The 25,713-nt window shown below is 41.0% G+C and overlaps 2 protein-coding genes and 1 long non-coding RNA gene across 6 annotated transcripts; 2 read left to right on the top strand and 1 right to left on the bottom strand.

Annotated features, from left to right (window-relative positions):
• Window positions 1–43: 43 nt before the first annotated feature.
• sirt2 (sirtuin 2 (silent mating type information regulation 2, homolog) 2 (S. cerevisiae)) lies at window positions 44–9,473 on the top strand. Of its 3 annotated transcripts, none has more exons than XM_076892171.1 (16): window positions 44–108; window positions 2,391–2,437; window positions 2,637–2,685; window positions 3,024–3,137; window positions 3,259–3,300; window positions 3,432–3,538; window positions 4,067–4,123; window positions 4,235–4,303; window positions 4,377–4,506; window positions 4,597–4,656; window positions 4,749–4,804; window positions 4,925–5,001; window positions 5,180–5,231; window positions 5,309–5,376; window positions 6,541–6,607; window positions 8,521–9,473. In XM_076892171.1, coding segments are annotated over exons 3-16 (1,041 nt in total). In that variant the 5' UTR covers window positions 44–108; window positions 2,391–2,437; window positions 2,637–2,684; the 3' UTR covers window positions 8,662–9,473. The 3 variants fall into 3 exon arrangements, with proteins under 3 accessions (XP_076748286.1, XP_012777754.1, XP_004562842.2); XM_012922300.3 differs by lacking the exon at window positions 44–108 and adding an exon at window positions 1,827–2,040; XM_004562785.4 differs by lacking the exon at window positions 44–108 and adding an exon at window positions 2,060–2,235.
• Window positions 9,474–11,791: 2,318 nt separating this feature from the next.
• LOC105941183 (uncharacterized) lies at window positions 11,792–21,623 on the bottom strand. The gene is made up of 3 exons (XR_001167811.2): window positions 21,508–21,623; window positions 13,239–13,433; window positions 11,792–13,137 (listed from the first exon to the last, which is right to left on the bottom strand). It is a non-coding gene; the product is annotated as an uncharacterized LOC105941183 (long non-coding RNA).
• On the top strand, window positions 14,281–25,390 carry rinl (Ras and Rab interactor-like). Of its 2 annotated transcripts, XM_004562786.5 has the most exons (11): window positions 14,281–14,547; window positions 14,815–14,980; window positions 18,910–19,021; window positions 19,638–19,710; window positions 19,857–19,945; window positions 20,054–20,136; window positions 20,429–20,639; window positions 21,382–22,062; window positions 22,214–22,531; window positions 22,619–22,753; window positions 23,873–25,390. In XM_004562786.5, coding segments are annotated over exons 1-11 (2,322 nt in total). In that variant the 5' UTR covers window positions 14,281–14,545; the 3' UTR covers window positions 24,325–25,390. The 2 variants fall into 2 exon arrangements, with proteins under 2 accessions (XP_004562843.1, XP_004562844.1); XM_004562787.5 differs by lacking the exons at window positions 14,281–14,547; window positions 14,815–14,980 and adding an exon at window positions 15,027–15,780.
• The last annotated feature ends 323 nt before the right edge of the window (window positions 25,391–25,713 follow it).

The raw sequence follows: 25,713 nt of genomic DNA, 5'->3' as shown, positions 1-25,713 counted from the left end.
TAAAGCCCATAATCCAGTGTGAGCCTTGTTCTGCAGCAGTGTCAATGGACTGATGAAGACACCTATGAGAGAAGAGTGAATGTGGGTGAAGAAACTGCTGCTACTTTTGTATGTAAATATACCATCTCAAGTCATTTGGTAGCATTTATTTTGTTATGTTGGATAGTACTGGAAGCTATATTAAAGTACAAAATGTATAATAATTTCAAATGTTAAGTAACAGTTTACTGACTACATGCATTTTTGGTGATATTTAATATAATATCAAGTATTGGGATCAGCTGTAGTGATGGGCACAGCGAGGCTTTGTGAGAGACTGAAACGCTGGAAGGAGTTGTGCCAGAATTAAAATGAGGTTTTGAACCAATCTGACACCCGCAGCCTTCTACTGACACCTACTGGCCACTTTTTCCTATTATCACATGTATTGAAAATGCTATTTTGTGAAGCAACACCAAAACAAATTAATTTATAAAACAAAATATATGGAGAAAAGGCTGCTGTGTTTATTGTAATATCCACACAGGTTGTGAGGATTTGAATGTCGTCCACTTTGTAGGTGAGCTCAGTGTAAACCAATGGATTTTGTGGAACATGATTCGTCTATGGTAGAATGAAGTGTGAATGAATGCAGCTAATTATTTCATGGGACATGAAAATAAATAAGAGAAAGTCGAAATGGTCCTCAATTAGTAATTTGTGGGTGGAAACTTCCTTACCCTGAGGATTGTTTGAGGTTTTAGTTTGCGAGCAAAGTAATTGTCACATTTATGGCCAGTTTTCTGACCTTAAATTGTGTGTTAGTAAATCAGATTCACTGATAAGGGATGTCTGTTCGTGTTTCCATGGGAGTGACCAGTCGAACAGTGACCATTAAAAATTTGAATAATAATTATATATATGTATGTATATATATATATATATATATATATATATATATATATATATATATATATATATATATTTATTTATTTATTTCAAACAAATTCTCCAGTGGACATCACACTCACGGTGAATTAAGTAAAAAAAAACAAAAAAACAAAATCTGATATGAAAGAAAAAAGGAGCACGTGATCTGTCAGCCTGAGATCTGAGATGAGAAACTAGAAATTACACTCTAAATGATTACATCACCCAAGGAATGCGGGAAAAGGTATTTTGTGGTATAGACTGTAAGTAAATATCAAAATGCATTATTATTATTATTATTTACCTGGAGGCAATTTTTGTATTCAAAAATATATCATAATTATATAATAATATAAATTAATTTTAAAGCTGTTTTAGGGTTAAAACCAAGAAGCAGCAGTTAAGAACTTTCCAAATGCTGGTATTGGCATTGGATAGATGCTAGCATGACAGGATTGATGATACTTTGTTTCTGTCCTCGAAGTTCAGTATGTAGTCCACTGCATTTTTGGAAGTGAAGAAGAAGAAGAAGAACATCAAAAATGCACTCTGAAAAATGTCTGAGCCTTTATGTTTGACTTTGGTATCTTATTTTTTTAATTATTAAAAAAACTAAACATTTTTTATAGCTAATAGCACATTTAAACAACAGAAGTTGATCAATAGAACCTTAAAGACAGCCACATTTACATTAAAAGAAGAAAAAAAAAACAGTTTCAAAATAAAAAGTTGAAAGGTGTGTTTTGTTGTGTTCATTAATTATTGTGGAAAGCAAAAAGGACAGTGATTTATTGGTCATTAAAATGTGTTCAGAATTTCGAAATTGATTATGATTCATCTCACAAGTCATAACACACTGCTCCCGCTACATAAGCTGGCTTTATGGAGTAAAGGTCTCAGTATCGGTATTGGTATGGGCAATACTGACCGCGTCTTTACTTGGTGTTACATCAATACGTAACTTTGCAGCATGGTACAGCACTACCCACCTGTCGAAACTTGTGTGAAACACATCAAACTGTAAATTAGCATTGGCCACATGATGTGGGTGCTTTGGTTGGAACCACACCACCGAGCAGTGTTTCGGAGTAACTGGAGTCAAATAGTCTTATCGAAAGTCCCAAACTGAAGGTAGGAACAGACTTTTCTTGTGAAGCTGAACAAAAGAGTAAGCACGGACCGCGTTTGTGACGGACAACAACAGAACAGCTAGCTGTGTGTTAGATACCTCTCATAACTTCTTAAAATTCGGCATTTAAATCGATTGTCATCAGAACCCTTGTGGTGTAAGATCCTCAGCAGACGGATAAATGTCTGATTCGTCAGGTAGGACGGATGTATGATAGTTAAATTTCGGTTAAACTTCGAGAATGTGTCGCTGTTTCTGCGTGCTAGTGTAGCTAGCTTCAAAGCTAGGTGCATTCGTTTTACGTGAAACTGTGCGGTGAGTTTGACGTGCTGTTTTATTTTTACATTTGTAGAACTTCCTAAATCAGAAAAAGAGGAGGAGGTCACTCCCGAACCAGAGGTGAGAATAGTAGTGTGTGTGAAGCAGTGAATGCTAGCAGCGAGGTGTGGTTAAGTCCGTCAGATTGACATAATCCAAACAAAACCCTCATTTGTCAGTGTCTGAGACAGGAAGAGGTGATAAAGCTGTTCAGCAATATTTCAGTGCAGTGTAGATAAATGTGATATGCTTGTAAATGTTAGTATTGTTTCCTATGCAGGAACAATGCGACGACAGCAGTGAAGACGAGGCTGCAGGAGACGTAGACAGTACGTGAACACATAGACACGGGATTTATAACTTCTGTATTTTCATTTTCACTCTTACTTTACTGCTTACATCCAGTGATTGGACTGGTTCCCAGTTGTATATATTTCTGCTGTTAGTTTGACCATTGTGCCAACCCAGCAGTATAATGTACTTCTTAGTAGCTAAATCCCAAGATATACTTTACTACTTGTGACTAAACAGTGTCAGTGTCCTCTGCATTTTCCTGCTAATGCAGTGGCTGTGCTGAGACATGTTTTATCAGACTAGGAGCTGCCTCTTCACTTGGCTGAATGTATCGATTTCTGCCTTTATCTGATTTTCCCTGTGTTCCCATCAGTGGATTTCATGCGCAACCTCTTCTCCAGCGCGCTGGGCCTCAGTTCAGCTGCTGAGAAAGTCCTGGATGAGCTGACTCTGGATGGAGTGGCACGATACATAAACAGCGGCAAATGTGAGTCTTTGCCCGCCTTCACTCTGCCCCCCACCGGAGTGGATCGATTTACCGCTTACGAGCCTGTTTCCACAATGCAGTTATTATTGATTGAGCCGCAAGCTTCTCTGCTTTCATGCAGGTAAAAACATCATCTGCATGGTTGGAGCAGGAATATCCACATGTGAGTATCTCTCTTTTATATCACAGAATAAGCACTTAAACTGCTTAAAGATCACCTCTTTTATTAATTACTATTATTATAATAATCATTATTATTCTTAATGAGTAACTGAACATCATTTCTCTCTACAGCTGCTGGAATCCCAGATTTTCGCTCTCCAGAAACTGGCCTGTATGCAAACCTGCAAAAATACAACTTGCCTTACCCAGAGGCTATTTTCCAGATAGATTACTTTAAGGTTTGTGAGAGATTGTTTTGGACATGCTTGAGGGGAGATAGTGGCTATAAAACTTTGCCCATTTATTACTCACTTCTTAAACAACTTTGTATTCGCTAATATTGACACAAAAAACAACATATTACCGGTAATTACTGTCGGCCTCGAATTCAACACATTAAACCATAACTCATATTTCAGTCAAAAAACTACTTTTTTATGTTCATTTTCAGCTCAATTTGTTTTATTCTTGGACTCTCCCAGAGTAGGTTCCCATGATTCACAGCTCAAAATAAACCCCTCAGATCATCCACTATCTGAAACATATCTCTTGTAGCTTTCTTTGCCCTCCCTTTAAACCATGTTTCTTGTGAATGGCTTTGGCCATGTTTAGTATGAACACGCACCATTGTAACAGGATAAAGTAAGTAAACACATAAAAGGTCAACTTCAAGGCTTTGGCTTTAACTCATCTACATTTATCTTGTAACTTTTTTGAAATTGTTATTTTAGAAAAAAAATTATCTTTTTCTCCGTCTCGTATTTCAGAAACATCCAGAGCCATTCTTTGCCTTGGCAAGGGAGCTTTACCCGGGACAATTTAAGGTACAACACGCACACTTGCGGATTATTTGTCACATGTGTTGTTATATAGAAAACTACAAATGGCCTCACACTGTGTTCATTCTCTCATGTTGGACCTTTGCGGGTGTTTAGCCAACAATCTGTCACTATTTCATGAAGATGTTGAAAGACAAGGGCATCCTGAGACGCTGCTACACACAGGTAGGAGGAACACTCGCTTTTCACAAATGAAGTCACTATTGCTGCATTTACATTCCCGCCTGTGTTCATTCAGAATATCGACACGCTGGAGCGAGTAGCCGGGCTCGAAGGAGACGACCTAATCGAAGCTCACGGGACGTTCTACACGTCACACTGTGTCAGCTTCTGCTGCCGCAAAGAGTACAGCCTGGAGTGGATGAAAGGTGTGGTGTTTTTGTTTTCTTGCTTTGGATTGTTGCTTTAGTCTGATTAAGAGACACTTGGAATCTTAACTTTCTCATGCTGTCTTGTAGAGAAAATCTTTTCTGACGACATTCCCAAATGTGACAAGTGCAGCAGTTTGGTTAAACCAGGTCAGTAGATGTTCATTTGTTTAAATGTTAGTAATGTTGAGTTTCAACCATGACTTTTAGAAAGTCTCTCTCTTCTGCTTTTTCTTACACAGATATTGTCTTCTTTGGAGAGAACCTACCTGCCCGATTCTTCACTTCAATGAAGATGGTGAGTGGACACCAGCGGCTTGTGAACATTCTGGCATATTTTGAGGAAATGTGATGCAGCTACTTAGTAACAGTAAACGTTGTTTTTGGGTTTGGTTTTTTTTTTTGGTAAACCTTTCAGGATTTTCCTCGTTGCGACCTTCTCATTGTTATGGGGACATCCCTTCAGGTTCAACCATTTGCGAGTCTAGTCAGCAGGTACTGCAGCTCAACTTTCACATTCCTGTCTGAGCACAGAGACCGCCACAGTAATTGTCTGGTAGTAGACCACAGACCTGCAGGAGAGTTTGTTTGAGAGCTTTTGCACTCAACCACATTTTATAATTTCATGTAGATCTGGTGAAAACTTTATTTTGTGTGTTTCTTTTTCATTTAGGGTTTCAAAAAATTGCCCCAGACTGCTCATTAACATGGAGAAATCAGGGCAGGTAAGCACTCACCACTTCCTTTTCCTTCTTTCTTGGATTCTTTGTGCAGGCTTGTGTTGATGTGCGTCTCTGTGCAGGTTAAGCCCATGATGAGTTTGTTTGGTTTCGGCGAAGGGATGGACTTTGACTCAGACAAGGCTTACAGGTGATAATGAGACACAGCTACTCCTCTCCATAGCTTTACTCTGCATTTGCCGTTTACTACAAACTAATATAAACAAAAGATCTTAATGAGTGCAGTGTACTGTAGCCGTACCTTTACATTAAGCTGCACAATATATGTGTCAAATACAGTTTAACAGATACTCAGGAAAAGGTTTTTTGTTTTATGATTTAGTTATTTTTATGTGAAATGTATGCTGTAAGTTCAGACTGATGCACAGAGTAATGAACACACATCACGCAGGCCACCATTTTACAACCAGAGGGCACCAAAGACTTATCTATCTGTCCCAAATGGAATTGGTAGATACTTTGAATATACTACATTTTTTTCATACTACTCACTACATTAATGATTGAACTAATTTATAACTACGTTGCTCAGTATCTGACTTGCTAAAAAGTTTCTATGAAACTGAAAAGTCATCGAAAGTTATCAGATTCCCTTTAAATCAGCGGTCCCCAACTTTTTTTGCGCCACAGACCGGTTTAATGTCAGACAATAATTTCACGGATCGGCCTCTGCGGTTTTGCGGATAAATACAACAAAATAAGATTTCACGACCAAGACAAAAACTGTGATATTTTGTAAATATAATAATAAACGCGTATTCACTGTGTAGTTGTGTAACTTTATTAGCAGCGTCCTCCTAAAATCCGCCAACAACATGAGATTAACAGCCTTCTCTCTGCCCCTTAGCTTTCTGGTCGCTATGGTAACATGTAAATATTTCTTTCAAAATAAGACGCACAACTACAACACGGGAAAAGACCTAGGGAAACCAAGTTAACAATAAAAACCCTGAAACCATCAATTTCACACCCGAGCCTCAAATCTTGCAGCCCGGTACTAAACGCCTCACAGACTGGTACCGGCCCGGGGGTTGGGGACCGCTGCCTTAAATGACCAAGAAAGCTTTAGTGGAAGCAGTGAGTTTAATTTATTAGCATCTTGTGCCAAAACAAACAAAAAGCAAATTAATTAAAATGATGGTTATTTTTAAACTGCTTTCTTCAGTAAGGTGTCCATTGCTGCCTTATTTGCAGCTCAGTTTATGCTGTAAAAGATAAGCGGTGCTGGTGTTGTCAGTGAAATAAAAAGTTGTTTTGCACTAACACGTTGCTATTTATTTGCCTCTCTCTCCAGAGATGTAGCTCACATTAGTACTTGTGATGATGGATGTTTGGCTCTAGCTGATCTTCTGGGATGGAAGGTAAGTTACATGTCCCCTTTCAAGGATGCTGTCCTATGTTATGTTTTTGCTATGTTTTTAGGCCTATCATGTGTAAGGTTAAAACAAGTAAACACTGCTCAGAAAGTGATGGGAACACTTGATCATCAAAATATAACATAAAGTAATTTTAACTTCAGGGTATCAGTCTGTCTGGTTGGGAAGCAGAAACCACTGTGAGTCCATTTCACCTGCTTTGGTGCAAATGAGAGTGACAACAGTTGTACTGTAGAGGTGACAACCACTAAAAAAATCTTTGCGTGTGGACCATTTCTTACCTTTTTTTTTTTTTTCCCTTTTCTTTTTTCGGCTGTTAACTTTTTTTGATCTAGTTCTGCATTTTGCTGGTGTCCTTGTCACTGCTGTTAGGATGACACAGTGCCTGCAGTCAATTCAGATTGTACAGATAGTTCAGCTCATAGGCACAGCCATAAGTGCTGTCACACAGATGTTTGCTGTGCCTCGCAGCACAGGGCAGTAGAAGCAGTAGAAGCCGGCCTAGCAGGAGGGTCAGTGTCTGCTTCTTTGTGGGAGGAGGAACAAGAGCGCATACTCATACATATTTAACACAACTGTCAGAATCAGACTACATTAGGGTAGCACGAGGGCCTCGTGTCCTTCAGTGGGACCTTTGCTGATAGTGCAGCACCATGCAGCTCGATTAACCTTTGCAAGAGAGGAAGTGGTGGGTCTGTCACTCCAGACCTGCTAGCTGAGAACCTCTGGGATGTCTTATATTAGTGGTGACCCATTTTCCTTGCAGATGAGAGCAGGATCAGACGGATCACATGTGACAGGCATGAAAGAGTCTGGAGACGTTGTGGTGAATGATATGTGATATGACCAGCTTGGCAGAGGATCAATGATGTTCTGTGGAGGCATATCCTTAGACAGTGTTAGCCAACAGTGCTTACTACTGTTAGGTACTGAGATGAAAGTTTCATTATGCCAGCGAAGATCCTGTGTTCCTCCTGGTGTAGGACAGTAATAATAATAATGGATTGGATTTATATAGCGCTTTTCAAGGCACCCAAAGCGCTTTACAATGCCACTATTCATTCACTCTCACATTAACACACTGGTGGAGGCAAGCTACAGTTGTAGCCACAGCTGCCCTGGGGCAGACTGACAGAAGCGAGGCTGCCATATCGCGCCATCGGCCCCTCTGGCCAACACCAGTAGGCGGTAGGGTAAAGTGTCTTGCCCAAGGACACAACGACCAGGACAGAGAGCCCGGGGATCGAACCGGCGACCTTCCGGTTACAGATACGCTTCCCAACCCCCTGAGCCATGGTCGCCGTGCACAGTAGCCGTGCTCATGTGGCCAGAGTGCATAGGCTGTTCTTAGATGATGCTGGCATTGATGGCATTAACTGGTCCTCACATGCCCCAAAACTGAATCCAACTGAGAACCTTTGGGGCATCCTATCGGTGCATCTGAAGCAGCCAAACAGCAGCAGGGAGACCCTGTTGGACATCATTCACCATCTCATGAGGCCTTTAGAATGTTGTGTACATGCATGTGGAGGCCATAAACATTACTGAGCTGATCGGATTTAAATTTTGAACTTTAGATTTTTTGTGCGATTATGTAGCCCACAACGTGTTGATTACTTTGATGATTTTGTTTAGGAAAAAAACAATGTGTCTAAAGATTTTTAACTGCTCTTATTTATTTTGTTTGTTTTTGAGCAGCAAAAACATCCTAGTGTCAAGGTAGCCTATTGTAGATTGTTGTGAAGTTGTGGTTTTCCTGATGGAAGAGGTGTCGCAGTACAAAAAAAAAAAAAAAGCTTGAGCTGTTTGTCTTGTAGCTTTTCTTGTTGCCACCACTTTGGGCTCCATATCTCAGTGACTCAGCTGCATTAAAGCTCTTGTTTGTTACGTCTCTCCAGGCAGAGCTGGAAGAGCTGGTGAAGAAGGAGCACGCCAAGATCGACAGTCAGGATGCAAAAGAGAAGGCCAGTGAAAACAAAGGAGCGACAGCCAAGGCGAGCTCTGCATCAGCGCCACCAGAACCCAAAGCTGAGGAGTAACCAATAAAAAGCTCCCTGATTAAATGAAGCTCCTGTGGTGATGTCACAGATTGAAGTGGCATCGGGGGGTTACCTGGAAGCGAGGCTGTGGTGGACTTTCTGACATCTGTTTATATCAGTCATTTGCATTTTTTTTTTTTTTTTTTTTTTTTTTTTTTTTTAACTCAGTCTAAACTGTTTATCACTTTCTCTGTGGCTCGGCAGATTTTATGTTGCAACAGAACCTATTGTTCATTTATCTGTATTGCAGTAGCACATAGCGTGCCCATGTGCGTTGTGGTTAATGTCTCTAAAACAGGCGCCATTGCACTTCACAGCGGCTCAGACGAATATGCAAACCAGCAATTGAACATGTGATATTTTGTTTAATCAAAAATGATCTTTTCTGTGAAGATAAGCGGGCTGTTTTAGATGCTGTGTTATTTCCCTCAAGCCAAAACCTGCTGTGCTAATAACTTTCCTACTAACAAAATTAACTTCCTGATGGGTGACTGCAGTTGGGCACATGGCTCTTCTAAAATGTCTCAATTTGTAATTTACCGTGTTTTTCATGTTCCTCTCATGTTTAATTTTTTTTAATGATGTTTAAAAAAAAAAAAAAGCAATGTAAAAAATGCAAAAGAAAGTCTACACCTAAGTTGATTTGGGGCATGGGGGACATGAGAAGATCTGGTTTTATTGTAAACTTGTGTGATCATGAATTGATTTGTGGGTTTAAAAATACTCGGGTGGATGCAATAACATTAACATCTGTACAATGTCACAGGAACCAGTGCAACCCCCTGCAATAAATTTTACCTTTTCAAAGCTGATCATTTTCACTTCTGTTAAGTCTTTCATAGAGGAGTTGGTTACACTGTGGTTATGTATGCTACATGGACAAAGTATAGGACCACATGCACAACACACCTACAGGAGCTGCTCAGAAACCACTGCCATGACGCTCCTGCTTACGTTAAAGCCAGGGGGGGTCTGCAGATGTTGGGTCTTGGTGACTTTTACACACCATCACCTCACCTCGGCAACACCGCTTTGTATACTTCATACCTGAGTTGCTGTGATTCCTAAATCGTTACCATGGCACTCTTGAATTAAGTGAGATTTTTAGAACGACTCTTTCTGTCGCGAATGTTTGTGGCTTAACTTTGTACGCCGGTACCAATGAGACCAATCAATGCTAATATTGTTTCTTTATTATGTGTTCTGCTCTAACAATGTATCACACCTCAGTGTAATGGATCTCCTAAACTCCATCCTGATGACAGCATCCTTCCAGGGCCTTGAGGTTTCTCTCTCTCCACTGCTGCCCTTGTCACACAGGAAAATATCGCTTTAGCCCTGCAGCCTCAGTCTACCCCATATGGTGTAGATTGTTTTTTGGAGCATCTACCTGCATAAATCTGCATAAGAATGAATGCTGTTTTCCCCAAAAAGGCTGTTATTTTTCAACATTTTCCAACTTCTCGCAGGCTCTGCAGGCATTTCATTATAGCAAATGAATGAACTTAGATTAATTAGAAGGAAACAGATTTTACAGGAGAGCTCAGAAACACTATATTTACACCAAATACACCACACAGAGTAACCTAGGTAACGTGGTAAGATACAGTCTGCCTCATGTGCCTAATTTTGTCATGCTTCAAAATATTAAAAAATCTTGTTGAGAAACTTTAAAAAAAGTGCACACATTATATAAACATGAAATATATGGTCTTGCCCTGTTTCTGTCACTACTACAGTGATGGGTGTTTTCTAACAGTTTTTTCCTGGCTCTGTATGATGTCAGAGAAAGGAGCTTATTAGGGTCACATCAGGCACACAGCGTTGGCTGTGAACATCGAAGGTCCACCTTCATATTGCTTAAGCCTCCTGTTTACACGAAGAAGTCAATGACAAGAAAGGTGGGTTTAAAGGAAGAGGAGGAGCCAAAGCAGATCATAGACCAGGGATGTCAAACTCATTTTACAGTATAGGCCACATTCAGTCTCGGTGTAAAGAAGTGTAATGGCATATTTAATCCCTGGAATATCTTAATATATAATTGCCCAGACTGTCCTGTAATAATAAAACAAATTTCTATAGTAGTTAACTACATTGGTGTAGTGTGAATGGTCCTGGGGGACCTCTTCACTAAGAGGCAAAGATGTAAAACCTATGAAAAGTGTAAGTCTTATGTTTCAGCTTAGGGCGTAATATCTGACACCCCTGCCATAGACAGTACACAAGGTGACTGTAGCTACCATGTTATGATCATAGATAATTCTACATTTTTAAATAATGTATGACAAAGACAACAAAACAAGCGACTGAGCCCATAAACTCATCAATAAAGTGTTCACAGAGGTCAAGTCAGAACGCTGTTTTACCACACACCTCTACAGGACTGAAAGCCTTTTTGCAACCACAGCTGTTGCTATCGAGTGGCCTTCAGATGGGACGCAGGTTTAAGTCACTTCCACACCTTCATGTTTTTGAGCCGGAAGCTACCTCTATGCTTCATAATGCTGTATAAATATACTTAACACATTTAACTCAAGCCTGAAAAATTGTCTCTTAATGCCCCCGCATTTTTGTCAAGTGTATGTTGTTGTCATGTACTGTCATACAGGTAAATCGCAAAGGCACGTAAATATGCAATATAATGAAAGTTAATTTACTATATGGGTGCATATTAAAGTGAAAGAAATCATTCATACCAATTTGTCATTAAGTATATGAATTTGCCCAAAGCATGACCAGGTTAAATAATACTTAAACATTTGCATACGGTTGTAAGATTAATAAAGATTCATGGAAACCTTTTTTAGAGTCTGAGAATAAAATATGGAACTGGAAATTATCATTATAGGTCTATTTTTAAGGTGGCCTCATGTCAGTGCACATTAAATTACCCCAATGTATTGCCAGATATAGTTTGTTATGATGTAAACTGAATGAAATTCTGCTACCGTGCTTTCAAGGCTTTACTTTGCACACTGGTATTTTCAGGTGAATACTAACACAAGCTAACGTGTGCAGTTTATTTTTAGCCTTGTAGATGTGTTAACATGCAAGCATTCAATAAGAACAAAATACTTTTGCATGACCCATTTCAGACCCGATGACAGCAGTAGATAAACATCAAGGATCTCCCAAAGTCGCTTTTATTTATGATTGCATGCATTGATCTGAAAGTATCAGAATGTGCATAATCTCTGGTTCTGTAGTTTTTTACAAACTAAGCAACATCGACAATGGGGAGGAAGTTTTAACCTGGTTTTAAACTGATGGTTAGTGTCATGGTGTTGGCAGGATATGATTTAAGCTGCAGGTGTGACAATGCTGCTTCTAAAACTAAAACTAGAAGTCTGCTTGCCACGGAAATGGTGACCAAACAGCAACACCTCAGTCTGTGGTTTCTTCGTAAGGCTGAGATGAGGTACCATGACAGAAAATAGCCTCAGACATGTTCAGCCCAGTCTTTACTTCCAATACTTCTATTTTTCTAAATAAAGTTGCAAGAAAAAGTGCAACTGATTTTGAATTACCAGTATTTATACACTGGTTATTTAAAATGCAATTAGCCGTAAGGTGCAAATATGGACAAAGTGACTAAATTAATCCATTCAGATCTTGAACATGTTATATAATCACTCACGTAACAGGCTGGCAAAAGTGAGTAAACTACACTAGGTTTGCTTACTTGCACCTCCTTTAGCAGCAAAACCTCCATCGGATGTGTCTTGTAGATGCTTATGTGACCCACAAAGAGGTGAAGAGGAAATATTAACCACAAATGTATACTCAATCATTCAGGTAAGGAAATCCCAAAAGATTCTGTTGATCTGGACGTACCAAATGAACAAAATCAACGTTTTGGAATTTAATTTAATTGATAATGGTTTATAAAATACTGTGGGGTTAGTGTGTGTGGCGAGTGAACTATTTTCAGTGTCTAAAGTAGGGCACGCCAGACAAACTTTGAGAACCGCTGGGCTGAGGTCAGGTCTGTGCTGGAAATGCCAAAACACTTTTTTTCTTTATCAGCCATACTGTGGTTGGTCCACTTTTCATGCTTTGGGTTATTGTCACCAAAACTCTCCACAGCTTCATACTTTGTTCACATTCTTCTGAAGAATTCTTAATGCAATTAAAATTCATTGTTGCCTCGATGAATGCACGATTTCCATCAACCTGGGGCAACAAAGCAGCCACAAACCATGATGCTCCCTCCACCGTGCTTCACAGCTAGAGTGAGGTTTTCATGTTGGTGTGCTGTGCTATCTTCCTCTGAACACAGCGTTCCTTATCGCTCGTCTACCCACAGAACAGCGTCCCGTAGCTGCGGTGGAACATTCAGACACGTCGGTAATTTTTGTACAGCATTTTATCCTTCACCTGATATTTGCAGGTGTATTGCTTTTACCATTGGATTGTTTTAGGGTAGCTTGTTGCGCTCTTGTTGTGATCACTGTGAAGAACTAGTGGAGAGGAGCTCTGCCAGAGAGGAAATACAGAGTTAACAGCAGTTCAGAAGAGGCATAGTATTGACAGAGAATTTGTAAAATGTAAATGTAGCTACAACACTTGTACTGTACATGAATGGAGTCATGGAGGGCGTCTGTGGGTGGCAGGTGGCAAGCCAAAAGCTAGCAACAGGCAGAGGGTGGGCAGGCTGGTGATCAGGTGAGTCCTCCTTCTTCTTCACACGTTACAGAGAGTGGGTGATGAGCTGGAGGTTTCCACAGGCAGCTGACAAGTGTGTTTCCAAGGAGGCAAGATTTCCAAGAGAGCTGGGAGCAGGGAGAGAGACAGGATTACTACAGACAGATGATCATAAACAACAATAATAGTTACAAAAGTGACCTAAAGTTCACCATATTGGCAATGACGACCTGGCAAAGAATTGGCGCAGATATAATAATGATTAATAATCTTAAACAGGTAGGAAGGAGGAAACCAGGTGAAACTTCATCCAGGGGTGGATCCAGAGGGATCAGCCAGCCCAGGAACTCCAAGAAAATCAGGCTTTAAAGGCCGCACTCTGACAAGAAGTAGAGTAGCTTTAAATTCATTTGTGTACATTTTTCTTATTGTATATTTGTTATAATCTGGTCTTTAAAAAACCCCCCAAAAAAACGTTTATATCACTAATCAATCTTTCAGACTTTTTCAATAATTTCACTGTGCATGCTTTTATTTATTTATCCATTTACTCTTCCCACACTCAGCATTTCTCACCAGTTGTTGGAACTGAATCTCAATGACTTTGTCCATCCTCCGCTGTGAGCGAGTTCTCACACATGAAAAGTAAAACCATCCGTGTGATCTTACTTTAATCAGATGATGTTTGTCTATAATTGTCACAGAGATGAAGACATGGTGAAGCATTCTCAGACCATTGGCTGTTCTTAGCTTTGATGGTTTTACAGTTCAGAATCAGATCAGAAGAAAGGTGCTGCAGAGAGAGTAAGAAAATAGGCACATAGCTCTTTAGAGAACATGCAGTGTTTTCTCTCTCTCCACGCTGTAGTCAGAGCTGGGTTAACCACAGGCAGACTTGGAGGGGGGAGGGAAGGGTGAAGAAGGTGTCGTGAACATTCACATGAAAATTGAAACTACATTAAATGCCAGCGTGAGCAGGAGGCAGAAGCAGGCGAGCATGAGAGCCGTACATCAAATACCTGAATTTGAGAAACTTAAGAAAATTTTGCCGCGAAACCTTTTGACGACGTGTTAGTGAGAAAGATGACAGCTTCCTATTTCAGCTATTCTGAACTCTTAAGCAACACTTTGCACTGCGCAGAAAGAAAGAGTTCAAGAGTGGGAAGATTGCAATATGTGTAGAAACTGCTAACAGTGTAAAGGAGGGAAGATACGCCAACTAACCGAGCCAGCCTGACACATGTGAGTATCAGCTATTTCTATACCACTAATGTGCTTGTGTTTAATTCTCTGTCTAACATTGTCTTGAGTTTGATGTCTAGTTATTAAAAATGATTGTCCCAGAAGCCAAATCTTAGAGGAAACTTTCTTAGTTTTGTATACTTTTTTTTGCTGAATTATGCACTGTTAACTACCCAGATTGTCTTTTTTACTGAATGGACCTTCTGTTTTATCTACAGCTGATGTCCATAGATGTAGACAAAAATATGTCAATGTGTTTGTGTCCAGGGCTGTTCACAGTTCAGTTAATGGGACAACAGCCATCCCATGGAGGAGCAGCAGGAGGAAACTGTCACTGCTGGATCAGCTGAAAGGCTGCCAGGAGGCCTGGTGCCCTGGGGGAGCCTGGGACAGAGAGGGGGCTCACGCTGCTATCTGTGGGACACCTGCTGGGGTAGGAGCAGACATCACTGAATGACTCTCGCTGTTATTATGTGACATCAAGCGTCCAGTGTGTGTCAAATGAAGTCCAGATGATTGATCAAATCATTCAAGGATCTCCCTGTAAAGCTTCCCACTAACACTAAATAATGACTCTGTTTCCTCACACGTCCTTGATCTTAGTCATTGCCTGCTACTCAGTTTTTTTTCTTTCCCCTTGTCCTATTTGGCAGTGTGGCGATCAGAATCGTTGTCCGACGGCCAAAAAACGCCCAACAGATTCACTTTCCCAATTGGACCATTACGGCATTTGCTATAACAGCCCACTTGATAGTCATATTTTATTAGAATTTGACCAGTTTAATCAACTGCTACTCAGTCGATTCAATTTTGACAACTCTTATGCAATAAAACAACTTTACATTTAATGACTTACTTACTTTGCATTTACTTTTAGACTATTTTTAAAAAAAGAAATCTTAGTTCTTTATTTTTTTCTCAGTTTCCCGCCAGTGTCTCCCACTTCCCAGTGTGTCCTCTCTTCTGCTTCCTCTCCCAGTTTCGCTGCTTTTTGCGTTCCCAAGCTCGAAGTCGCGGGCATCATTTACATTTTCTCTAGCAACCAAGTGTTTTTTGTGGGTCTGAATGTTGACATGCACTCGTCACTTAAATGTAGTTCCTTCTTTTTTTTCTATTTGAGGTCTGATAACACAACGAACGGTTTTAAATGCAGAAGTCGTGCTGAATAAAAGCGAGTTCATGTCAGGGAAATGACATTTCATGGTGGGTTTGGCTGCTGCACTCGCAGGGAATGTAAGTAACAAAGTAACAACGTATGATGCTTTACGTATTCATTGTTCTCGGTTATTATAAAGCGTGACATGGAGACAATTACACTGAAATGCAAAACTCTGACTGGCAGCAACAAGTCGTTGAGCCGTGACAAATGTGTTATGGAGGAGGAGTGTGCTTTTTTTGTTTTGTATTAAGTGTTAAGAGACAAGTTTACTGGCATAATGTGATAAGCAGAATGCTGTGGAGGTTGTAGTCGACTTTTGTTCAATCAGATGTTGGAAGGGAGGGTTGATTGACTCATTTCTTCTTGTTTTTATGAATGGCAAACAGTAAGATGGCTGTTATGAATCAGTGGAAGATATATTTTTCCTAATTGCCGCCGTTTTTGCTGTCTTTCGGTGTGTTTCTGTGCTCAGAGTTTGGTGACTTCAAGTAAGCTTGTCAGTCTTTATTTTTGTACACACAGAGCCTGAAAACCACTTCCTCTGTACATGTTTGTAAATGTGTGCTGGTCTAAAGAGCACCTTTGAATTTGGCTGTGATGATGTAACTACTTGACAGAGCCGTTGCCTGGGATTACATGCGTTTTGCTTTACTCAAGTTAATTGTGTCTCAACTGGCCGTTTTATTGTCTTTGCTTCCAAAAAAGGTGTCATGATCGATGCAAGTCTCTGTGCAGACAAAGCAAAGCTCTGTGTATAAAAGGAGACATGAAGAAGTGAAAGGGCCTCTTGAGATATTCACACCAGAAACAGAAACACTTCACATTTTTTTCTAAAGTGGACAAATACCAGGAACAAGATTAGTCTTTTACCATCACTGACGAGGCTAGAGTCAGCAGTACAACGTTTTAGCCTCATCACTGACTGTAACTGATCCTGTTTCTTGTACATTTTTATGCCATCTAAGTTAAAATACATGAATCACGTTAGCCCGCTCGAGTTACAGCAGTGCCTGATTCAATGAGGCCTTTACAAAAGCTAGTCACAAGGCACGTTTAAAGACAGAATGAGTTTGATATGATCTGAGAGTAAGAACCTAAAAATAAATGCCCTAACTGCAAGACCCTATTCACAGTAATGCGAAAAAGAAAGTGCAGCCACTTTCACTGCTAAGGTTTTGCATGTCAGCACATATAAAGATCATCTGCTCTTTAGAAGGTCTTCAAATTATTCAAATGCAACCTCACATGAACGACAACAAATGTCATACTGTCATTGTTTATCAGCTCTATAACATCAAGTAGAAAGTACATCCTCTGATTCATTAGCTTGTAAACCCACCTTTAGCAGAAGTATTTCTTCAAACTAATAAAGTCACACAGAGAGTGGGCAGTTTGACTGGGCCATTCCGATGCCTTCATTTTCTTCTTTTTCAGCCATTCTGTCATAGATTCACTGCTGTGTTTGGGATCATTGTCCTGTTGCATGACCCACTCTGGGTCAAGCTTTAGTTGTCAGACAGATGGCCTCACATTTGACTCTAAAATACTTGCAGAGGAGTTCAGTAATGCAAAGTATCCAGTTCTCAAGCCCGAATCATCACCCTTCCTCCAGCGTGCCTGACAGCTGGTATGAGGTTTCTGTACTAAAAAAGCTGTGTTTGGTTTTTGCCAAACGTGGCGATGTGCATTACGGCCAATCACCTTCACTTTGGTCTCATCTGTCCAGAGAACATTGTTCCAGAAGTCTTGTGGTTTGTTCACATCCAACTTTGCAAAATTAGGCTCTGGTTTCTCCTGGCAACTGTTCCATACAAGCCATTCAGTCCTTTTATAATCGTACTGTATCATTTAGTGCTAACTGAGGTGTCGGTATTAGATGTAGCTCTTGGGTTTTCTGCAGTTTCTCTGAGCATTGCACGGTCTTCAGGTGAATTTAATAGGATGCCACACCGGAGAAGACTGTCATAAATGATCTCTACTTGTTAATAATCCCTATTACTGTATAATAACCCTGTACTTCTACAGTAATAAATTACCCTGAACTTACAGTCTATTTCTGCACGACATATTTCTTTGCTGCAGGTATCCCTGAGTGCCAGTTTAAGGAGTCAGCACATGGTTGAAAGCTGGGCAGGAAACTACACACGTAAAACTCTTTTAGTTATCGTTATGATTATGGTTGTTCGGAAGATGGTGGCATTTTGTGTTAGCATTTGTGTTTATTTACTTTAGTCCACTCTTGTACTGGTTTATAGTTTTTCCACCATGAGTTAAGACAGTTTAGTCGGCTCTGATGGCTAAAACAGAAGCTAGAAAAGAAACAACATCTTTGGGGTCGTGGTGTGTGCTGCTGTATCACACATGTGGTGTGAACTGTGAGTGAATAAAATGCACAGTAGAGAGCTCTCTCTTCTTGTCAGACTCAAGGGCTGCATGAAATATGAACGAGTCCTGCCACCGGCCTGTGGGCCACTCTTTGAAACCCTCGGTTTTCAAGGTTTTCTTGTATAGGATTTGATTGGTTTTAATGAAGATGGATTTGCGCACTAACAGTGTTGTGGGGCTCAGTTTCAGGTTTTAGTTTTGATGCATGCGCAAAATAAAACATGAAGAATAGAACATGGTTAAAGAAAATCATGTGATGTGAGCGGTCCTAAGCCACACTGGTTCGTCACTCAGAGTTAACCATCATCTACAGATTCATATCAGCATCTCTGAGTGGGCAAACAAACACTTATCAGCACTTAATGCATGAGCCCTTAGACATTTGCAGTGTGCATGACGCTCTGTCACGTCGAGATCAAATCAATTGACTCTTGTCACAGAAATTCTGACACATTTCTTTGTAAACCACACGCTAAAATAGTTTTTTTTCTCTCTGTGTCCATCCATCACTCAGTTGTTCTCTTACTGCTGCCTGCTTACCATCTGGCCACGCCTTGTAGCCTGCCAGCGTGAACATTTAACCCTCTCGAGGCAGGCGTTGCCGATTTGCAACAGTTAAAAACTAACAACCTGATTACCCCACATACATATTTTATGAGTTTTTTTTACTCAGAAGTACCACTGCAGGACTTGGTTGTGCATTAGCAACAAAAAGTTTAATTTGAGCCTGAGAGGGTTAAAAGTAAACGTTCTCCTGCTTAACAGGTTTCTGTGACAGTTGAAATCTTTAAATGAGTCACACGTGTGTTTCCCTGCAGAGTTTCCTGGTTGTGCGGGACTCTGTGACGTCTCAGCCAAGCCTGCTGTGTGTGTCTGCCGGAGCGCAGAATGAGGAAGTCTTTGATTATAATATCAAATGCACAGGAGCAGGTAGGATCCCGCCACATGCAAACATCTGTGCGTGTGTGTGTGTGTGCGCTCGGGCGTGCATGTATGTGCTTGTGCTTGTGTGTGTGTCTGTGTGACCAAGCTACCAATTTCCCTGCGTCATTTTTAGTGGTTATTTTATGAGTCAGTACTTCTGTCAAACATGTCAAACTGAACCGATAAATAGAAAATAACCTAGTAACGTCATGGTTGCACTTTCTCTTCTCAGGTTTGTGTACCTGCAGACATGGCAGTTATTGTAGATTGATGCAGATTAAAACATAAAACTCTGGTCCTATTTTATTTATTTACCAAACTTTTCCACTTACTGATCTACATGATGTATCTAAAAGATTAAAAAAAATCAAACACTAAAGGGTCATCTGACTCCTCTAGCCTGCAACACCCTCTTCAGGCTTTATAAACCACACACTGCCAGGAAATAATCAAGCTGTAAAGCTACTGTGGAAATATGTGAAACCCTAACGCTGGCTTATCTTAAGTTCCCTTTTAGTTTTTTTCTGGTATAAACTTTGGTGCATTTCCAGGAAAGTATTTTTCACCAGAGCATTTCAGAATGAGACTAAAGCTGCCCACTCTTTCTGTTTCTCTCTGACAGTTTTCCAACTGTCTGAGTCTCATCTGTCTTTCTCTGACTTGACTCAGCTGGTGCTCTTCTACTCTCTGACCAGGTAAGAATCTCCTGTCTCAGCTACATAAAAAACTCTCCATGCTTGGTTATTGGTGGAACTGTGGACATTGTGAAAGACTGTTCGAACCTGTGTTTAACCAAATCCTGTCTGTTTATCTCTTGGATCTCTCTCCCTCTGTGTTTCAGGGATGTGCTGGATGTTTGTCTCCACATTCCTCGCTGGATCTACAGCGTAACAGACACAAAAAAAGAGCGTCTTTCACAGCTTGAACCTAGTGCGTCCGGGCCTTCCTGAGCTTTTGCCTTTCATAATCTTCAACAAAACAATACAAAACTGTGTTGAGGAGCCTTGTCAGCTAATTTCACTGATATCTCTGTTGCAGAAACTTGGCTTTCCACACCGCCTGATCAACAGACTGATCAAATGTCCCAAAGGGAACCAAGCAGCATGATGTGCTCCATACAGGTATGTTGCTTATCTACGTGTGTGTAGATTTTTGTGAGGGAGGGGGAGGGACTTAAGGGGAAATGGTGTCTTTACTTCCTTCAGTGGGTAAATCAATAGCCTGGTAATTGTCTCAGAAACAGAACATTCATCATGCAACCAGAAGCACCACTCCAAAATAATGTTCAGGTGCCCACAAGAATATTTAAATTAAGAATAATTTAACTTTCTAAAGTGGTTATATGTGTCTATTATGTAACCAATGTTGCGTTCTATCCTGTTAACACTGTATGTATGTGTTTTTTTTCACTAGCTGACGTCCACAAACGGGGCCCTGTGTATCATCAATCCCCTCTACCTCCGTGAACACGGAGACGAGTGGCTGACCCACAGGCCAGCTGCCGCACAGCCGTCAAATTTCAGACGCCTCAGCACCACCCGGCAATGGGCAGGCGCAGGGTTACAAAGTAAACGAGCCATCTCTTTGGAGCAAGAAACCCCTGCTCCCAATACAGAGAGCTCAGGTCAGTGCACCAACTTCAGATTTCACCCAATATAAAAAAAAGCTTCCTCAGTTCTGAACAGCAATGTTAGACAGTGTAGTTTCATTTCCCCTCACAGTTTTGGAAAACAATGCTTCTATCTATCCAGATCAGGAGATGCTTTGAACTTAAAGTTCCTCTCCTTGCACTGTTTAAACCCCTAAAAACCTTTTCTTCCCTTTATAAAAAATAAGCCTACCAATAAACTCGTAACTGTGTTTTCCATACATTTTGTACATGCAGTCCTGGTCAGTTCTGCTGAAGTGTGTGAGAGGCAAAAACACAGGAGTTTCTAAATCAGGAAGTCCTGGGCCACAGAGAGTATGCTGTTCCTGCAGGTCAGGGGGAGAAAAAAATCCACTGTGTCTGGTGCAAACAGGAAGTGGCTTTGTGCGAGCTTTTAAAACTAAATGGAAATATCACCACAAAAAGCATTCATGTGGGTTAGCACTTATTAAAATACTTTAATCATTGTCAGCTGTTCTGTCGTCTTGCTCCACACTTGCACATGGCTTGACCACACTGTTAATTGCTAGCTCTGACAAGTTAGCCCTGCGTAGCAAGTGGACAAAACTAATTCCTATGGTTGTTTTTGAGACTGTCAGAGGTACATCATATTTCAGAAATAGTTAAAATGCCAGTCCTGTCTTTCTGTTTATGTCACTTGTGATATCAGTAAGTGGGATCAGTTAAATTCATTGCAAAAAACTGTGATGTTATTCAGGTTTAATCAGAGCCTGTTCCGCTGATTCTGCACCAACTGAGCAAACACCAGCAGGGGTGGTCCTCCGGCGGCCCAGTCGGGATTTAGTAATCGCCCAGCCTCAGAGGGTGAGCACGGGGAGCCTACCTTCATCCACTTCCTCCACCCCCAGAAATGGAACACCTGAGTTGCAGCGCCACAGCAGCCCCGTGCCTCAGTCTCCTCACAGGGTGTCCTGGATTGAGGATGGCGTCTGGCTGCCTCCACCCAGGCCTTCTTCCTTGCTCCAGCCTCCATCACTCGAGCTTGACTCGCTTTCAATCAGCAGCATAGAGGAAGAGATGGAGCCCCAGATGCTAAGCTCGTCACATCACCACGCTTCAGCACACCGTTTGGCTGATAAGGTCCTACATCGCCTTTCTGCCGTGGGCCAGGCGCTGGGTGGGCTGGTAAGCCAGAGAAAAAGACTGTCCAATCGTGTGCAAGAGCTGAGTGAGAAGAAAGGTGCTGCATTTGCAGAGGCTGTGAAGGGATTTGTGGAGATGACATCGAAGAGAGGGACTGATTCTAGCGGTGTCACAGGGTCGGAGTTCTTACAGGAAGTGAGATTATCACTCACATCACTGAGGGAGACACTGCTGGAATATGCAGAAATCCAGATGTTACTGGAAAGCATAACTGACTTAAACGACTCAGAGATTGGTGAGTGGGCTGTGACATAACACAGAAATGATTTTAGGTTTTTGTTGTCAGCATAAATGACAGAATATATATTTTGCATTCTTAAAACCTTGTGGTTGAACGCTTAGTGCTCCAATAATTATCCCTCTGCTATCTTTTGATCCTGGTGTAGACACCCTGGTGGAGCTCTCCATCCACAAAGTGGCTCTGAAGCCTGTCTCCAGCCACCTCTACTCCTGCATAGAAACCTCCCGAACCAATGATGGCACCTTCGAGCGTCTCCAGAGCAACCTGCGCTTGCTGGAAAAGAACGAGGTGACTGAACTAGGAGGTTCAGCAGGAGTTGGAGTTCCTGACTCCGTCACGCTTGATCGTATCCAGCAGAAATGGAATAATATGCACGATGTCTACTCTCCAAACAAGAAAGTGGAGATCATGCTCAAAGTCTGCAAGAGCATCTATCACAGCATGAGTGCCAATGCTAGCTCAGGTAGCCTGGCAGTGTTTCGTAAATACCACTCTTCTACTTTGAGTCGCTTGGTTGCTATATCCACTTAAAGTCATGTTCTCCTCACAGCAGGTAAAGTGTATGGAGCAGATGATTTCCTGCCCTGCCTGACGTGGGTGCTGCTCCGTAGCAACCTGGTCACCTTGCAGGTAGACACAGATTACATGATGGAACTGCTAGATCCCACACAGCTACAAGGAGAGGGTAAGCCAGTTATAATTCAAGGACAATGTAGAGGAAGTGTGATGCTCCATTTGAGTAAATCATGTTTGAAACTAAATAGAAGTTTTTCTGACTTTACTCAGAAACTTAGTAAGTGACTTGCTAACACACTCTGACAGTAATGCCTATGTTTGCCTGGTCAACAACTATCTGGAAATCATCAGGAAGTGTGTATTCCCCGACTGGTTGTGAGTGGATGCTGGAAGTTGCTAGGATGAATTGGTCAAAGGGATTGCTTTGGTGGCTAGCAGATTGCTGCAGTCACCAGTAGTTTACATGTGTGTTTACTCCTCGATAAATGTAAATAAACTGTGCAAAGTAAGAAACTGGGCTAAAATGTGTTTACTCAGGGAGTGAACAGCAAATGTTTGCACACAGGTCCGCATTTTTCATGGAACTCTAACAATCTGCTAGTAATGGCTTTGCACATTTTTCCCTAATGATGGCTGCTCACTGGTCTCCAGGCCCACGTGACTAAGGGCTTATTCTTTTAAGTGAAGCCTTTTTTATAGTCCTGCAAATGTGTTCATCTGCATACCGGTTTAAATTTTGATGGAGGAGTGGCTCTTGTGTAGTCCTCCAAGATCCTGACTGCACATGATTGGATGTACATGAACTTAAAAAGTATGGCCTTTTAAAGTCTAAAGATGACTATAGACTATAGAGGGCCTTACCCTTATAATTTTATTCTTGCACTACTAATATGGCATTGCATACTTAAAATAATCCTTACGTTTTCTTAATTTTGTCCTTGGTGCAGCCCTTTAGTTTTTCAGCTGTCTGAAAAAAACAGTTTTAGCTCCCCTTTGTTTTAGTGATCTTTCTTTTGATTGGCTGCCCCTCGCACACAGGAAACAGCAAGTGGATGGTGTTTCTGTTCTCGCAGCCTCAGAGCTGTATGCCTGGGATGTCACACAGCGCAAAGAACAAACAAATATGAGCATTTAGTGTACTCCCAAGGGCTAAGCTTTGGGTTTAATCAGTCCCCCTACATGTGTGGAACTTTATGATGACACTTTGTAGTTGTAGTTTTGTAGTTTCCCCCCTGCTTATAGGTTGTCTCACTCAATGTCACCTTTTTCTATATCCCCATATCAACAGGTGGCTACTACCTTACAACTCTATATGCCTCTCTCTACTACATCAGCAGTTTCCGCCCACGACTGGCTGCCCGTCAGCTCAGTGTGGAAGCCCAACAGTCTCTCAATCAGTGGCATCGCAGACGCACACTGCACTGTAACCAGTCGCGTCGCAGCAAGCACAGACGGACTATTCGGAGGCAGGTTTGTCGGGACGGGAGTAAAGATGAAAGCAAAAATGAAAATGCATCTGTTAGTATGGAGGGGTCACAAGAACAGAAAGAACGCAACACAGAGGCTCTGCAGACACTGAGCGAGGAGACAGGGAGGGAACAAGGAGCCAATGACCAATCACAGCCTACTAGTCCAACTTCAGACTCTCAACCTGTGACACAGGAAGAGGAAACAGCAAGCAAACAGGAAGATAGCCAGACTTCTGGTGAAGGAAAAGAGGAGGACCACAGAGCATTATAATGAGATGCACGTCGTCAGGAGAAGGTCAAAGACCCTCAAAATGTTCTTACTGGTCAAAGCTATTTCACACCTGTTGAAATTCTTGCAAAGAGGTAAATTAACCTTTTAGCATGTGTCACTAATACCATGGTGTCAGTTAAGGTGAACGTGTGCCTGACTCAGCCTGAGGATTGGGGCTCCTCTTGGGTCTCATTATAAAGCTGGAGGGTCACAAGTTGAGAGGATGAATGAGATACTAAAGTGACATTTCTTAAATTTGAGCTGTTTTCTTCTAAAGTGTAACAAGGGGTGTCACACATGGATACCGCTCTCTTGTCACACTCCAAAAAGATTCAAAGCACTGGTCTAAATGACAACAAGTTCAATGTCATAAGTGAGCTGTAAAGACAACACTTGTTACTAGAGACTTGCTTAATGGGAGCTTATTTGGCCACCATCATCAGTGTAAATGTGTGACATAGATCTAGTAATTGATCACATTGATCAATTAACAGTATATATTAAACATAAGCGATGTATTTGATACAGTTGCTTTATCACATTTCCTAAACCCCCCTGACCAGGAAGCGGTTGCATTTTGTAAGCTGTGCCCTGGGTTGGAATCCTTCATGCTGATTAATTTAAACTTGTATCATTCGACATTTTTAAATGTGGTCATATTAAAGCAGTAGCCTGCCAAAAGAGTGAAGTCATTAAGGTCTAAAAAAGTCTGCTTAGGTTGTACAGTTTATTCTGCTCTTTTTAGCACCGCCTACAACAGACGGCTATTTTCAGGTAAATGCAGTCCCACTTTGTGTTGCTCGTAGAGTTTATTATTATTATTATTATTATTATTATTATTATTATTATTATTATTATTATTATTATTATTGCAGAAGCTTGCTCCAGGATGAAATGCTAAAATCTACTTGGACTTGTTGCTAACTTTATTAATTTTGTTAATAGCGTTAAATGGTGTTAACAGTAACATTTTGACAATGCTATGGGCATGTCTTTTCCTTTCGTCCTAAAGTGGCAATAAATTAAACTAATCAATAAATAAAACTGAATCATTTGATTTTCTCAATTCTGTCTCAGGCTCTTTTCTAACAGCATTTTGCTGCAAAGGCATGTGCTATGTTGTTTCTGGTCTCCACAGTAATGCACAAACACTTTAAATCCACAGACTCCCCACAAAAAGCAATTACAGTAGCACCATTATCACTTATCTCTACACTACAGTAAAGTTCATCCGCAGTTTGGGCCACTAGAGGGCAGCATTCAACCTTCTCTGTTATGAACAGCTTTTAGCCCCTTGATTGGTGGGTGGCTTTGGAGCTTTCTTGAAGAGGAAGCTGAAACTAAACTAAGTTACATAAGTTAAAATCACTGTGCTACCACTACTAGTAC

This window comes from Maylandia zebra, linkage group LG14 (assembly GCF_041146795.1).
Source record: "Maylandia zebra isolate NMK-2024a linkage group LG14, Mzebra_GT3a, whole genome shotgun sequence".
NCBI lineage: Eukaryota > Metazoa > Chordata > Actinopteri > Cichliformes > Cichlidae > Maylandia > Maylandia zebra.
Note: the sequence above shows the minus strand (reverse complement) of the source record. Positions and strands in the feature narration are given on the sequence as shown.